Here is a 17354-nt window from a genome sequence, read left to right on the forward strand (position 1 = left end):
TACAGTAAATATGCATCTATTGTTACGAAAATGTCTTTTGCCCAAATGTTTACTTAAGCAGCTCAACTGGCTTTATTTGGATCTGAGCAAGTACAGACGCCACATAATTATCCAACAACAAACTGCAGGAGGTATCTGTTAGCAACACCATCAGGCATTAGTTAGAATAGGCACACACCCCTTAAAGTATAGTGAAGACTATGTAATTTTTTGGATTTCATTTATGTATAACATCTTTAAGGATTATCATCATGCCAAATTGTACCATGTCCTCTCCTAGGAGACAGACAAATCTGTTTAGATGGGACTATATCAAAACAGGGAAGAACGTGCCAAGGAGCAACCGTGCGTAGGAAGAAAGTGCCTATAAAAATCAAGGTGGGCAGAAATCACTTCGACTTGGACAGGCGAGACATCTAGGAGGTGGATTACCAAACTCAAATCATAACAGAAAGGATTAACTCACCAACCACCTGTTAATTCTCTTATGAAAGCACATTACCTCAGCAGGAATCAATGAAGACGGCGGGATTAACAGCTGGTGAAAGACACCACACCCAGCCATACACAGAAACCTCAACTGAAATGATTTTGTGTGTACAGGATAACCAAAGCTGCAACACACTCATGCTAACCTTATCCAGAAAAACACTTTGAAGAAAAGTCAACAATTTCATAAAGCTCAACGCATACTAGAAAAATCTTCAAGTGCCTAAACTGTGCTGATCTGTGTGCAACATAACAGTGCCCAAGATGGCAAGGCAGGGCCCACTTAAACTCTCACTGCCCTTTCGACAAGCCCCTGAAGGCCCTAACTCCTGTACAACTGGTTTGTGTCAGTGTTACTGCTTTCATTCTGTTCTTGAACTCGCATTTTCAAAAAAAATTAACCTGCCAATCGCCACTTACCACATTCTGGTTTGCAACACAAGTGGTCCAAATGCAAATAGCTTCCTTTCAGATGAAACGAAAGTGAAAGATGCACTCCTGGGGCACACCTAATTCCAGCTGCTCACCAGAGGCCACCGCATGGGATCAGACCAGAGCTGGTCTGAAGTCAGCTCCCCTGAGGGACACATACAGCACAAATACAGTCCTCAACACCAGATCAATGTGTCACTCTACAAATCTACTCCCTTGGCATTGCGCTACTTGCTTATGTAGGCAAGGCTGCGTCTACTACCCTGCTTGTGTTGCAGGACTAGAAATTCTGTAAGACGACTTTCGTTACATAAAGCTCATCATCAGGCAACTGCAGGATCAGTTTTCCAGAAGGTATACAGAAAAAGTTTTAGTCTCAAAGTAACCTCTCTACAATACAATCCATTAAAGCTCCCACGTGGAAAGATTTAAAGAAAAGGCATTAATGTAATTAGGGGGAGCTCACTAGTATGAAAGTAATTTGTTTATAACAGCAGTAAGTTTGGGTTTTTTGTTTTTTTTTTTAAAGCTACTCAGGTAATATGCAAGATTTCAGTAACTGTGAGCAGCTACAGACAAGACACTAGCACACATAAATTGAAAAATATCCCGTTTGACCTGAATTAGAGCCCAGATTCTCAGAGATGTTCAGTTCGCTAATCCCAATTCTGTCGGTCTTTTACAGCAACAAATCTGTGACTTAATAGATCCACAGTTGTCATCTGCAGTTTCTGCAATTTACTTTCTCTTAGTTTAATTACCATGCCAAAAACAATACTTACAAGCATCACATTGGGAAAGACAGACCTGGAATGAAAGTGTTTTAGTTCCTACAGCTATAAAACTTGTCTGTACCTGCCTGTAAATCACCAGAGCGCGTGTAGCTCTTGCTCTGCTGTGTGCAAGGTACAGTGCTACAGCTCCTGGCACAGCTGGTCTCCGCGGCAGCACGCAGGTGAGGTAATGCAGGGCCCCAGCCGCAGGGCCTGCAACTACTCAAACAGCTGGGAAGGTGTGCTTCTTTTCCTCACCCTAAACAGATTCACATATAAAGAGCCTGATGGCATGGGTTTAAGTTTTCATGCATTTTGAACACACCTCTTGCTTCATTTTGCATCTAATGGCCCTGTTAACACAATGCTAATAGTCATACACTTAAAAGCATAAAGGTTATTGAACACTATGGAGAAGGTTCCCCTAGTGCAAGTCATTTCACCTTAACCGAACCTCTCTCCCCTCCTCATCATCTTCACAGCCTCATTCTCCTGCAAGTCTCCTACTTTATCTGTGAGATGAGATCTGTCTGTTTAACTCTTAGTTTCAGTTGCTTCAGTTTCTAGCCACTACTTATTACCCTTTGGAGAATTAAAAGCCAAGCATGCCGAGTTTGCATGAAAGCAAACCAGGGGAGATCACAAATTCAGCTGCCAGGAGGAAAGGTAGTATTCAGTGTAGTGTATGACAACATTGTAAACCACTGCAGATATCATTTAAGTCAAGTCTTCTTTCTGAGAAGACCAGATGCCATACAACTACTTAACACACGTTTAGTTTGAGCTTATATACCCTCTCTCAGCAGCATTCACTGCAGCACTAAGCCCAAGCTCTAATTCCAATATATAGCTTGTGCTTCAGCAAACTCCAGAAGTCAACCTACCCAAAGTTGATGACTGTCACTGCCCTGCAACGGCCATCAAGTGGTACGTCCAAGTTTACCTCCTTGCTGCTTCTGCTACTCAGCCTGTAAGTTAGACCGATGTTCTCTAAACACATCAATAACCCATTCAAAGTGCAGTACACAACCTACTGCAGAGCTACCCCAAGGAAATCAATGGCAGCTTTAACTTTGAAACATGTCCTCTAGCGGTGTAGTGTTATCACCGCTACTCAACAAATAAGACAATGTTTGAGCAAATAGGGAGAGGAAGGAAACACCAGTAACAGGTTAAAATACATCCACAAGGTTTACACTAGCCCATGTGCTTATCAAAACTGTAAAGATCCAGTCAAGCTAAAGGTTTTTGCATGACTTCTTGTAAACAACTTACTCTGTTAGCTAGCTCGGAACAAAATATATCATGCACATTTCCTCCCTCTCTTCCCTGTTATGCAGTATGCATGAAACCTGAAATACAGCATGAAAGACATGTGAGACATTTTTGTTATATGGTCAGAAAAATGGCCTCAGTGGATGAAAGCATCCACTGAGCCACAGCTATAGCATTATTACATTCCAGTAAAAGTTTCCTGAGGTGAAATTTCAATGAAATTGAAATTAGTAGTTTAGTGCAGCAGTTCATCTGCTCCATTCACGCGCAACCCTCCTCCTCAGGGTAGCAGGGCTATTAACAACAACAGGATCATTAATAGTCCAGGTGCAATTCATTATACAGTCCCACCAGCATGGCAATGCGGCCTCACATAAAAGTCTGTCACTCAGTATGTAAGCATTACACTCTGGAGGATTAAAAAAAAAAAAAAAAAAGGTGGAGGGAAAGGATATATTGAGAGATACACAGTTGTTACAATACAATACTGCAAAGTGTCTGTAATATAAAAGTTTCTCTGTCAAGCAGCAGGGAACTCATTTTCTTTGCTTGACTATACAGGTTGCCATCTTATAATCAGTTATTTTCATCCACGTTTAATCTTTTTGGAAAAGGCTCAAGTAGTTTGTTTATGGCTTTTTTCTTTTTTTGCTTCCTCTGAAGGTCACTTTCAGAGCTGTTTGAACTTCTAAGCAAAAAAAAAAAAAAACCACACAACAAAATTATCCTTCACAAGTTCAAGCCAGTAGATGATACTAATATATTTAGAAAGTGTGTTCACCTCTGCTTCCCACTGTAAATGTGGAAGCACTCAGTAAAGAAAGGATAGGCTGTGAAAAGGGCTGCTCAGCTATTTATACAACACCACTACACTTGAACTTTAACCCTTTACGTGCTTGCAATTCACTTCTGAATGGAGCAGATCCATAAGCTTTGGACAGGAGGGCAGGATATTCATCCTGCTGCGGCCTGGCTGGGGCAGGACACTCTCAGCCAGGAAGTTTGACCGGAGCATCCTTCTCAGCTACAGCCATTTACTTATCTAAGCAAAACAAAAGCGAAAACAGGTTCCAGGCTTGATATCAAAGCAGAGATTGTTTGCCACCACTTCACCCACGTTTACTTTCACCTCCTCAGCTTGCTTGTTCTCATAATACCAGCATTGCTCTCCTTCCCCTCTGCTGTCATTTAACAGGTGCCAGCACGTCATGATTTTAAGCACAAATCTCCTATCTGTCATACCTCTTAAAGCCTCAGTACACCCAACCATGAAAACCTTGTTTCAAAAAGAATTTTAGATCCCACAGCTGCAAGAGAAAAGCTGAAAAACACTGATCTTGAGGCTGAAACAAGAGAAAACAAAAATTGCGGGCTTTAGACTGTAGAGGCTTTGAAGCCCATGTCATGATTTTCACAGGGGCTTAGCAATAGTATGCACATATTGCTTGTGATACCACAACCCTCGGAAGCTCCACACTCAAATCAGAATGCTGCCGCGTTCGGTACTGCGGGGGAAGAAATAAATGAAAAAAAGAGAGTATTTGCTCTTCACGCTTCCCTCTTCCACTTATCAAGCTATTAAAAAGATTGAGCTCAGGTCAGAGGCTGAACAGGCCACTCCCAACCTAGCAGCAGAACAGGCAAACAGGCAGAGCCTGCCTCACCCAAGGTCTTAACAACAGGCATCTGCTTCACTGTATCGGGCATAATGGGAAAACCTTCACCCTGGTGTCAGGGCAACTCTGAGGAAGCTTTAAGAGTCTTCTAGGAGTTTGTATTCTCAGATTCATTACACCCATTTTCATAAGTCCCTGAATTCTGCACTTCAGATTCTTGACAGTGCTGCATAACCCAAATAGCAAGATCAGGCATCAAGCAAATCAATATGCATTAATGCTTCAGCATGGCAATGTGCAAGACTGCAGTTGTGCTGGGGCGGGGGGGGGGGGGGGGGAGAAGAAGGGCGCAACAAAGACAAGGGAAAAGGTATCTCATTACACAGATTGCCACAATAAAAGGCTCACTAGTTGCTCATATTGCTAGCTTGAGTATCTTCTTACTTACACTGCAAGTTTACAGCGCTTGTATTTTATATCTCAGGGATATCCCAGACTTAGGACTCTTATCCCTCTGTTTATGCCCAACTTCACACAAGCTATGTTACTGCTAGCAATGTGGCCCCATCGTATGGGGCATCTTCATAACACAAGCATAGCACCACCTTATTCTGTTTAATGACATTCAGCTCAAAGCTGGCTTACGTCTAGCCAAAACACTGCTAAAGCAAAAGTAGCAGAGATTATTCAGGACTGATGCTGTCCTCCTTGTAATGAGCTGCATCTTTTCAGAGATGATGTTTCTTCACGTTTTATTTCACAGTTGAACATATAAATACTAAGGGATCCTAAAGATTCATCTCAAGACTATTTTTTGGTTGTAAACTTTGAACGGCATAAAATGCCCACTTAGTCATTTTTTAATGAATGCATTCAAATTTTAAAGATTGGAATTATCATTTCTTCATCCACGTTTTTCCAAGAAGATGTTAAGCATCTAAGTAGTTCTGACACATGAAAACAGAAATGCAACTCAACACTTGAATCTGCTTCTTCAGCTCTCATTTATTCAGTGAGAAGAGAGATGCTGCAGTTATTGCCTTTCTTACACCCACTAAACGTCTTGAAAGCAAGCTCCAAAGAGCAGCAAACATTAGTACAGATAATCTCAAACCTCAGGCAAGAGCACACAGCGACATTTGATAAAGCCCACCACCATGAGTCTTTCCTCGTCCCAGGGTGCTTCTGGGACAACTAATGGAGCACACCAGCACACACCTTACAGGCCTATCCAGCACATAGAAAGTTTAAAGTAGGAGGGAAACATACATTTTTAGTGCTAAAAGCAAATCAAAAAAGTGTTTTAAATGACTTCTGAGTCAGCCCTACAGACTTAAAGGGCAAAGTATCTAACTTACCTATAGGTAATATCACAAGTATAACTAAAAAACAAAAAAAGCGTTGTATCTGTGGATCACATGTCAAGAACAATTTTGTGGCTGCGCTAGGCTAGATGAGTGTCTAGTTAATCCCACTGCAATCTTTCTAACGTAAAGAAGTACACATTTCATGACGGCATTACTATTCCTTAGTGCAATCTAAGGATCACACTAATCATCAGGCAATTCCTCTTTAGCTAGCTGTAGCATTCAGAGTGTGCTACCACAGGGAACAATCCCACCATTGTCAGAGACAAGAAAGTCTGAAACAATTAAAAGAAAATTCTATCTGTGATACCTCCCACATTGTTTAAGCATGTCCCATGGTTAGTACTTCGGCAGGAAAAGTGGGGGGCGGGGGGGGGAGAGGCAAGAAAAACTAGTTGGGTCATGGTGGTACTTCTGTCAAAACATCACTATCTTAATTACCTATAGATGCACATGTAAACTTTGCCATCACTTCACACACTTGTCACTTTATCCCAAAGCATTTTGATTTCTCCAAATAGACTACAGTTTTATTGGTTGAAAAACTTGTAAGCAATCTGTGAGGCTGGAGATACTACAGCTCTCTAGTGGACATATGCTTAAGGATAAATGTGTGAGAGAACAGTTTTTAGAGCAGTGTTCTCATTGCCACCCCCTTCACCCTGCCATGAATACTTTAATGACAGAATCTTCATTTCCCAGTAATTAATTCCTTCTATACAGCTCCCTTGAAGTCACAACAGACTGCAATATAAACAGCAAGAAGGCAGATGCAAGTGAACAGTAAGCGGCAACAGATAAAGCTTTTGTAGTTCTTATTCTGTACCACATAGGATCTTTTTTAATAGAAGAGACATATGAACTAAAGATTGGGGAAAAATGTAGTATATCAACTCCAAAAGTTGGTGGACATTTTTCATGAGGAAAAATCTGTCTTTTCACGTTACTCATGATCTTTTCAATGTAGGACCAACTCCAACAACTCTTGATAGCCACTTCAATACCAAATGTTTCAGTTCCAGAGCATGCATTACAGTTATCTGAGAACAAAATACCACATTTTTTTCCTCTAAGTTTAAAAAAAAAACCCTAAAATAATGAAGAGGATGCACTATGTTAGATTGGGAGATATTGACAGGTTCAAAAGTTTTTGAAACCATTTCAGGCAAAGATAGCTGTGCTGTTTTACAAAGCATTGTCCTCTCTGAAAGACTACTGACCCTCCCAGAGCTGTTACCAAGCTCTGGTAAGCAAAGCATATTCCCAGTTACTGTGACAAGGTTTGAAGAAAGATAATCTGTCAGTAGATCAGCTGACAGAGATGGAAAAGACAGACGACTCTGAAGGACACAATCTCACCTTTTCCCTCACTGATTCTTTAGATAACCGATGTAGGCAAGGAATCTGTAGCTTGCCTTTGTCCTCTTTTTTTTTTTTTTTTAAAAGAAAAATGATAACCCAAGTGAGCCCTCACTTGCACTATAAAGCACAAAGATTCGGAAGCCACCATCTACAAGGACGTTTACCATACCTGAGTGAAAGAGTAAGACATTTTTAATGAGAGAAATCTAGCCAGCCAGTGACAATGGGTACACTTTGCTTCAATAAATGTACTAAAACAAGCTCCCTGTTCTCAGTAACATTTTTGCCAGACGACAGACTAGTATACAGAAAATAGAAATGCAGTAGAAAACACAGAAAATCATGAGGGTTTTTTTTTTTTTTTAAAGTTACTCCTTTCCCTGTAATCCCAGTCTGTACTGACTTCAGACAGAAGCAGCCACTCTACAACAAAGATCATGCCGTTCCCCATCCTTGCCTCACCCCTTCAGTCTGGAAAAGACCCTCTAAAGCTCTTCTTGTAGGAAGCAGAGTAGAAAACAATCCTTTGAAATTAAAGGATTGTGCTGTATTAGGATGTATTAGCCCTTCACTATGTAGGGTTTGCCTCTAGTGCCTTTCACCCTGCAATCCTACTCCTGCCTGCTTCTGTGAGCATACTTTCACCACTCACCTCACAACAAAAGCACAGGCAAATACATTGCACTACTTCATCAATGTACTATTACAACATTGAGTTTCAGGTGTTTGCTAGCCACAGCATTTCCAGGCACTGATGCTGCAGAAAGTCTTCCCACGTTAGGTTATAATTGGGTTTCATTTTCATGCATCTAAGACCTCAGAGTACAATATTAAAAATCCTTAATTGGTGAACATGAAGGAACCATCATTTGCTCTTGCATACATGAAATAAGAGATGAAAGACTGTTTCTTTAGTTATTCCATGATTTTTTTTTAAGTTGAAGTTTATGGAACAGCAGGATGAAATAATGATAGTGGAGGAAAAAAGAAATGCTGTTCTCTTTCCACCCTGACGTTCCTTTCTCCATTCCTCTCCAGGAACGGACTCTTTCAGACATGATAATCATAAAACCAGTTATCAATCTTTCAATTTACTGTTTAGTTTCTAGACACTAAAGAAGCAGTTCCTACCGTGACAGCATCAAGTTTCCCCCATTGAGCTGGGGAGCTGAACCATTCTTTTTGTTAGAATATAAACATTCACATCGTTCTTCAGAAAAGGATCTAAATATTATAATGGACTACAAACTGCAACAGAGTTGCTTGGGCTATATTAACAATAACATCGCTTGAGAGACATTTGAAGCAATCCTTCTGTTCTAGTCAGCTCTGGCAAGGCCTGAACTTGAGTACAGCACCCTGTTTTTTGACGTCACCCTTTAAGACAGATGTGACCAGCTGGAAAGAGTCCACAAGACTCTCCTGATCATGAGAATGATCAGATGTCTGGAAACACATTCTGTAAGGGAAGATTAAAGGCACTGGGGTTGTTTAGTCTAAAGAAGAGGTCTAGGAAGAGACAAGATCAGAGTTCTCAAGTATGTTATATACAACGTCAAAGGGAAATAAATAGGTCTACTAGGAGCAACACATGAAGTAATGTGCATATCCTCCCAATACACACTATGTTTTGCAATTACTCATTTATAGCTTTAGTTTGAAATGAATCCTTATGTCATGGCTCTAAAGAATTTACGATAGTCTACTGACAGCTAAAGTAGCAACAACAGAGGCAACAAGACTAGGAAGACTACTGTCTGAAGGATACTAAATAGCAGTGACAACAGATTCAACTCTGCTAAGTTGGCAGCAGGAACAAATACAGTGCAAGAGGGGAAATGAAACCTGGAAGAGCAGAATAAAGCACTGGTGATCCATAAAATTCGAGTAACTCAGAAAGCTGGAGAGAACATGCAAGCTTTCATTATTTGACATTAGTTAATAGGATGTCAGTGCGAAAACGGTATCTTCAAGCACTTCCCTCAGTGCTACACTTTTGGCAGGTACCATGTACAGAAGTGTCTGGAATCATCAGTGTATTTGTCTCGGACCTTATTCTCACCCTTCACCACTACCCTTAAAGCTTTACAGTTTTTACAGTTTTATATTACTATGCCTTAGTTTATTTCTGTACTCTAATGCATTTCTGGGTCCTTACACAAAAATGGATGACTCCACAGGATGATTCGTCAGGTGGCTTTTCAGTTAGGTAGGAATTCAGCTGCAAGCATTGACTACACCAAAATGGAAAAAGACTGGCAAAACCGTATCACAGAAGGCACAGACAAAAAAGCTTGGTTTCAGACAATGAAGCAATCTAGCAGAGATAATAAAGGACAGGGAAGATGACAGTTATCTACACTAAGCAACTTTTCCCACTACGTTAAAATTAGTTTATCTGTTCTAGTGTTACTTACTGCAGATGAGGTACCAGTTAGCCCATTTAGAAATGCCAAGTTCTCCTGGCTTTCAGCCAATTTAGATGCCAACTTCTTTGGGGGCTTATCTTCCCTATACTTTCAGCTCAAAAGTTGTCTGTAATTCATCTCCAAAGCACACACAGAAATAACCAGGCTTAACTAGAAGGTAGCTGGTCTGCCTGCGACTGTGAGGTGAGCTAACTGAACAGACAGCCTTTGTGTACTTCCACGCAGTATTTTGCAGGCTCACCAGCTGAGCTCCAAACCAACTGGACACCACATAGCTGTGGTAAAAACAGCCCCAAGCCCACACGTACAAGACCTGCCAAGAAGCAGGATATATTACCTCAGGGTGAGCAGCATGCTAACAGCAACTACAGAGCTCCTACTCAGCTCAGAGAATAAAGCAAGTTTGCATCTCTTTGGAGGAAAAAAAAAAATCCACAATGTGGATATACTGTCACTTATTCTGCTGTGCTAAATGCACCGAGCTGTAAATCCATCCCACCCTTTGTGGGATCACAGGGCAGGAAATTGATCCAAATGTGAGTATTTAAAGAAGAAAAGGGGGATAGCTATTTTCAGATCCAATTAACTGTGCTGTCCTACAGTTGTGTTCAGTGCAACAGAAGAAGGGGAAAACAGGAGCTACACAAACAAGCCATTACTGTGGAGGGAAACACTCCTGGAAACTACAGCTTAACTAGTGGCAAATAACTGCAGCCAGGGCTTCGCAGATATCCCTTTAAAATAGCAGGGGCTTTGGAAACCCTTGCACAACCGGCTGCAAAATAAAGAAACATCATCTAGGAGGAAATTAAAAAGTTGCCCACAAATTAAGAAGCACACGTCAGCCATGAAACTAAGGTATATGACAGATTACACACAGAGGCAATGTCAAACAGCAGTCGGGTCAAAGAGCTGGTTTGGGAGTTGTAGCAAGAAACTACCTTGCAAAGTGTGAACCATGCAGCAAATAAAAATTCAGCTTCAGACACAAAAGGGTGATTTTACTGTAATATAATTCTTTTAAGAATGCCATTACAAGGTATTACAGCTAGATCAAGGAGAAGGGGGGGAACAACGCACAAATGCATGTGTCGCCCTACAGATATATCATGCACAGAGCTCCTCCATAATCCGCAGCCCGTCATTAGCTCTCCCAAGCGGATTAGGGCAGCGCAGCGGGCTTGCCCATCACTTACACCTGACATCGAGGAGTTCTGCTTACAGCACCGTTATCCACAGACGACACGCTAGTAAAAACAAGATTTCTTCGCACCCTCCCGCCCCCTAAGAGAAAGAAGCCAGAGCCCCACAACCCCTTTCAGTCGCAGTCACAAGGGGGCGAAACCCGGGGCAGCAGAAACCCGGACGCCCCGCGTTCAGCACGGGGGAGGCTGCGGCGGCAGGAGGCCCTTCCCCGCCGCCACCGCCCGCAGCCGGGCAGGGCATCGGCCCCGGCCCCGGCCCCGCCGCCCCGGCCCCGGCCCGCCGCACCTCCTCATCCCGCTCCTCCAGCGAGGCGTCGTCCGCCGCCCCCCCGCCGGGGCTCGCCCGCTCCTCGCCGCGTCGCCGCCGCCCCGCCGCCGCCGCCGCCCCGCCGCCGGCGGTGCCCGGGGCGAAGCCGGGCTCCCCCTCCTCGGAGAGAGTTTCCGAGCCGGAGGAGGAGCCGGAGCAAGACGAGACGACGTGGCCGGTGCCCCGCGACCGCTCCGGGGACGCCGAAACTTTCTCAGCCATGGCCGGGGGCTCAGAGCCGCGCCGCCCGCATGCCCCAACGCCAGCCGCGGCCCCCCGCGCCCGGCCGCGCAGCGTCGCGGCGGCGGCAGCGCTCCGGGCCGGACGCCGCGGTCCCCGGCCGGCCGGCGGCGGGTGGTGCCTGCGGGCGGGGCGGGGCGGGGCGGGGCCGGGCCGCGACGGGCAGCGCGCCCAGCCAATGGCGCGGGCGGCGGGGGCGGGCCGAGCCGGGCCGGGGCGGGCGCGGGCGGCAGGTAGCGGGGCGGCGCGGGGAGGCCGAGCGCCGCCGGGCTGGCGGCAGGTTGCGCCCCGCGGCCGGGCGGGGCAGGCGGCGCTGCAGCTCGCAGCCCCTTGAGGGAGGAGCCGCGGCGGCGGCGGCGCAGGTGTGGTGCGCGAGGGCGGGATTGGGGCTCGGCCGCCCCCTCCCGGAGGAGCGCTCGGCGGCGGGTCGGAGCGCCGGCTCGGCCAGCTCAGTGTCCCTTGCAAAAGGTCGCGATCTTGCAGCACGCCAAGTCCCCCCGGGTGTTTGACTCCGAAGCGTGCGCTGGCACGGGCATGTGTGGCCAGGCTTTCACAGGCGCTGAAACCAAAGCAGCTTTGTAGGAGTTCCGGCACCTGAAAGCTTTTGCAAATCCTCCTAGGCACCTCCTGCCTCTTTAAGGACCTACGCGGCTTTTAAACCTGGTTTCCCTGTCCATTTCTAAACATTCATTTTCTCTCCATTCTTTGCCCTGAAGTGTCTCTGATAATAACATAGGTCTTAGGCTGAACGTGCTAATATCATATATATGGCCGAGCCTTATTTGCCTATGTCTGCGCAGCCCGGGGCTCCCTGGGCTAATCCAATTGTGGAATCAAAACAGATTAAGCACTTTGGCAATGAATAAAGTCCCACAGCATCACTATAGAGTAGATATCATCGCCATTTTACAGAAAAAGAAATCTGAGCACAGACTAATTACTGATGTGCTCTAATTAACAGAGTATGTAGATAATGAATGTAGGAACCTGAAAAAGTCTCCCCTTTTTCAGATTTTTAATTTGACCAGTTTATCCGGTGTTCCCAGATGGTAAAGGGAGAAATCAATCTTTTTTAATGTTATAATGACTTTATGGATTATTAGATTGACAGTGGGAGGAAAAACAACTCTATAAAATTCTCCAAATCTTAGTCCTTGTCTGCTTTGAACAAGGTATTTAGAACTGGATAGTAGGTGGTAACAATGCTGATAGCTCTCTGTCTTCTTGTCATTACTTAGATCAGGCCCTTAAAATGCCTTAAAGTTAATTTGTTGGGGAAGAGGATTAAAATAGTCACTTGGGACAGAATTTGACCCAGGAATTTTCCCGAGGAAAATATGAGCTAGAAGCAGGAAACAGAAAAACTAATATTGGCTAAATGAATTATATACTACTCCAAACCTAGCTTAGTTTCTTAGTTTTAACTAACCAGTCAAAAGAGTTCTTCAGTACTCCAGGTTCTGCACACCAGCTCTTGTACCTCTGAAACCTGGACTTACTCGTAATTCCTGAGTCCTCAGATTTGAAAGCCAAACCTCCCCCAGCCAGAATCTGCCTCTGGTTTAGTGTCATTCTCATAGCAGAATCACTGGCTTAATTTCCTACCTGGGAAGTCACAACGTATAAGAAAATTGCCAGGTGGTGAAAAGCACTACTGCAGAGCTTTGTCACTCCCTTTTCTTTCCCTTACTGCATGAGATGAGGCTTGAAAAAATAAAGCTTAGCCAAAGTGCTTCTACACTTCAGCTATTATCAGCTGCCAGAACAGTCTCTGTAATCTGGGGGCAGCAAGGCATATATTAGAATAGTGAACTGAACTGCTCTAATGTATGCCTCAGATTGAAATCCGAGAAGGTACTCAAGACTTATAATATCACCCCAGCGTTACTGAAGACAGGTGAGAGTATTGTTCTGCCCTGGCCTATAGACTGCCAGATCCCTTGGTGCACTAACATTATCCTTCACAAACAGAAGAGGGGTGCTGTGCTGACAGTAGTCGTAAGAAGGGAGACAAAGCCAAAAACAGTTAAAGATAGAAGTTTACGTTGTTTTCCATCCTGGGGAAAATTCTCTTGCTTATGTTTCACTGTCACAAATCAATGATGTACTTTGTGGCAAAACCCAGAATATCTGGTGTGACTTGAGAAGCTCATCACTTCCTCTGTGCTAGCTCCTTACTTTGAAAACATTTTAAAGAAGATGGCCATATTTAATAAGCTTTGAGCAGCTCTTGTCAGGTATATTAGATTCATTTGGTGAAGAGGAGCAGGGAGAACTGTATAGCTCAGGGTGGTCCAACCTCACCTACTACAGGAACCAGAATAAGGTTTGGGGTGTTCACACTCTGTTTCCACCTGCCTTTTTACAAGCAGCCATCCCCAATCCTCCGCAAGGGCAGCTCACCTTTCCTTTCCCGTGCTCCCCAGTGCACAGAGCAGCCAGCCGCTTTGCTGCTCGCAGCTGCGGAAGCTACGCTGCCACCGCTGCTGTCCTTTTCCTCTTCTGCCTCCGCACTTCAGGCAAGGTTCCCCTTCCTCCCCTTTCATCCAAGAGGATCCTACCTCCTCCCCACAAGTTGTGGTCAGCCCTGCACAAAGAGAGAGCAAAAGACAACCCACACATAATTTAGGATCAAGAAAAATAGTCCTAAAATTTGTACAGCTGTCCACTATATACTCTGCTATCCTTTTGTGTTAACTAATTAAAAAAAATACAATAAAAGAAATAAGATGCATCTCGAAACCTCTTGATTGTATACTTAGTTAATTCTTGGCAAATGTTTGCAAACTATGTGGTCTTAGAAGGACTGGAAGAATGATTGGTTAACAGATTTATTGATGAACAAGGACACCATACATAAGGGACACTGTGGAAAAAAAGCATGAAGAGGCATAGTAAAATGGTACATTGTAGCAATGGATGAGAAAGACGGCATGAAAAGACACATAGGCAGAGAATTGTTGGTTTTGTTATTGTGCTGTTAAGGTAAGGACCAGGGTCTTTCCCAAGATAGAATAAAAGCAGAGGCCTCAGTGAAGGTACTCAGAGACAAGATATATGATAAAAATAACAGGAAAAGAAAGTGAACTTAGCAGCAGTGTATTGAATAAACCAGAGGAAAGTCAGAAAGAAAGCATTTGCAACTGTTAGGAAGAAACCGAAAGAGGCATAACAAGGATTTTAACAGGGCAAACTACAGTTCCATTTTATAGCTCTAGTGGGTCAAATGCAAAAGGTGGAGTTTTTATAATAGTTACTGCATCTGTTTTATGACATTACGTGCCCTCAAATCACTGCCCCTTCAGAATTAGTCAGAGTTCTGTACAAGCTTGTTTCCTATACGGCTTAGAATATTCTTCTAACACTTTGGTTCTGTGTATTTATGCAGAAGTCCACATTTGCAAAAAGCAGCTTTTGAAACGTACTGTTAGCATGGGGTTAGCACCTGAGAAAGTCACTAGCTAGACTGACAGCTGTGGCAAATGCAGGCTTCTCCAAACCATACAGTTCCACTACTGGCAACAGCAGTGCACTGCTTCCTTTTCTGCATAGTAAATGTGCATCAAGCCTGACCTGGAAGAACCACTTCTTTGGATGAATAAGTCTCTGTGCTTATTCAGTTTTTGCCCTGCCTGTTCAGACTGCCAACAGCATTGCCAATTAGTGCCAATCCTGAAAGAAAATTGTAATATGAATAGGCCTTTCAATTTTTAATTCCAGACTTTTGCACTGGTGGCGTATAAATGTTTCATTAGCACACTCTTTTCTGTAAGAGGTGGTTGATTCAGGCTGCTTCTATTTCTGCTCTACCTCGGGAAAAAAACCTGTCTACTTGAAGTACTAGCAGAAGATGGGCAAACAGGAAGATGCGCTTTCTGTGTCCTCCTCCCAGCTCTAGCGGTAAACCCTGGCATCAGAACCCTTTCCTTGGGAGCCTGGCTTTGGAAAACCATGTTACAGTGACAAAGGCCAACTTAAATTTTCATCTGACGAGCTTATCCCTACATTTTCTCTCTCTAGCAATATTCAAGATGAGGAAATTCAAAGCCTTTTATCTGGAAGGGTACAACCCATCGGCACTAGTGGTAGGAACACATACTACTGCCAACCACAGCGGTAGGTTTGCAGCAGGTAAAACAATGCATTGTGGCAACTCTCATCTCTGAGCTGGGGCAGCACCACCGAAGCTGCTTCGGTACCGGTACTGGTACATGCAGCACAGTTTGGAAGCCTTTCCTTCTTATATATGAGAGTTTCCTTAGATTTTAGGAGAGAATGAATTTTCTGCTTCAGAGTAAACAGAACCCACTTCAATTCTTCCCAAGAGCATCAATTCTATCCGAGTCTCTCTCTCCAATAAAGAGCCTTTTGACAATGAATGTGAAGCACAATGTACTTTCCATAGCACTCGCAGAGCATGAAACAAGGGCATTTGAACATGCTGATTAGCTTCAGATCATCTCAAAAGGCATTAACAGGCTAGTCATGTTGCACTGTAAATCCTACCAACAATAGTTACATGCTTATACACAAACATCCCGTTCAAGTCAGTGGAACACATAATAAAACTGGAAAAAAAATATTAATTGCCTATGTAAGGTGTCTCTCCCAAAAGAGGTTAACTAGCTAGTGTAGGCCTCCACCTGCTACAGGTATTTTTATCAAGTCCAAGTAGTGCTACCATCCTGTTACTTAGAAAGGGTGTGATCAGGACTAAACAGCATAATTGCTAAAGACACTTCCCTTGATTACTGGTACTTGAGGAACTGCATGAGCGAGAATCAGTGTCAGGAGAACTGCAGAAAATCATGCTCGAAGGAAACCTCTGGCAAAGATTTACACTCTGACAAGTGCAATATTTACATTTCTGACAAGAATTCTGCCCAACAGAATACACCCCATTGATCCCCTTTTTAGGTCTCCCTGAGGGCACTGCAGTGGGCTTACATCACAGGGACTAAACATCAGAAATCCCTGCTCTCTGTTTCAGGCAAATTCAGGGAGAAGATTGTCAGACTTTTGTGCAGGCAGGGGCCAACCTAAGTGATACCATCTTAATTTGACTTGAGACACAGAAATGTACCGGCAGAGCATTCTCTAGAGTGTTTTGCACATGTTCTGCTGACAGAGGTGCTAGGTTTATTGATGAATAACTCTGGAGCAGAGAGTCTTCCACAAACTCCCCCTCACCTTCACGTCATCTGCGTAGCAGAGGCGTACAGCGACGCACCAATGGCAGGGAAGAGCAAGTGGGAGCTTGGCACCAACCTGTTACCAGCTGGTCTGTGAGGAGGCATACGACAGGGAGGTTACTCAGTTTAAGAGCCCTGTTCCCAAATGCACATTCTGTTGTGTTATGCCTGAGTTTTATCCAAAATTCACTGTTATGATTCTCATAAAATAACTGAAAAGTTATTGTTCCTCAAAACAAACTTTAACAAATGTTCCCATTTGCTGTTCCTTCACAGTGCTGTAACTAGAAAAGTAGGAAGAAGACGATTTCTTGTTCCACCATGCAATATCTTAGTGTCCCGTCATGAGCGCTTACAAAGAACAGACAGACAGGAGATGGTCTAGGTCCAGGAAGGAAATTAGAGATAACCAAAACTTGTGTTGCAGATAGAGTGGGCAGAGCAGAGGAGCTCTTGAGACCTTTCCCACACCATGGCTAGGTAGCCAAACTCATGGTGTAGCTAAGAGGCATAATCAGCTACAGATTGCTAAATATAACTTAGACCTGCATGTCTGCATCTTGTGCAGCACTTTGGTCACTATTTTAGCATTGCAAAAACATGTTTTGATCTTTACTTTGATAGAAAAAAGTAAACCTAATTTACACCTAAATCTTGTCTAATAATG

General features: G+C 43.8%; 1 protein-coding gene across 3 annotated transcripts in view; it reads right to left on the minus strand.

The window, feature by feature from the left end:
* The window catches only part of LOC104146892 (microtubule-associated serine/threonine-protein kinase 4), a 397004-nt gene that overhangs the window by 284487 nt on the left and 95163 nt on the right, over positions 1-17354 (minus strand). For 2 of the 3 annotated variants that reach the window (XM_068924760.1, XM_068924759.1), the window contains exon 1: positions 11235-11477. The exons of the other annotated variant lie outside the window; for it this stretch is intronic. In XM_068924760.1, coding sequence (XP_068780861.1) covers positions 11235-11477 — 243 coding nt within the window. Of the gene's footprint in view, positions 1-11234; positions 11478-17354 lie in introns of those variants that run through there. 3 annotated transcript variants of the gene reach the window in all.

This window comes from Struthio camelus, chromosome W, assembly GCF_040807025.1.
Source record: "Struthio camelus isolate bStrCam1 chromosome W, bStrCam1.hap1, whole genome shotgun sequence".
Classification (NCBI taxonomy): domain Eukaryota; kingdom Metazoa; phylum Chordata; class Aves; order Struthioniformes; family Struthionidae; genus Struthio; species Struthio camelus.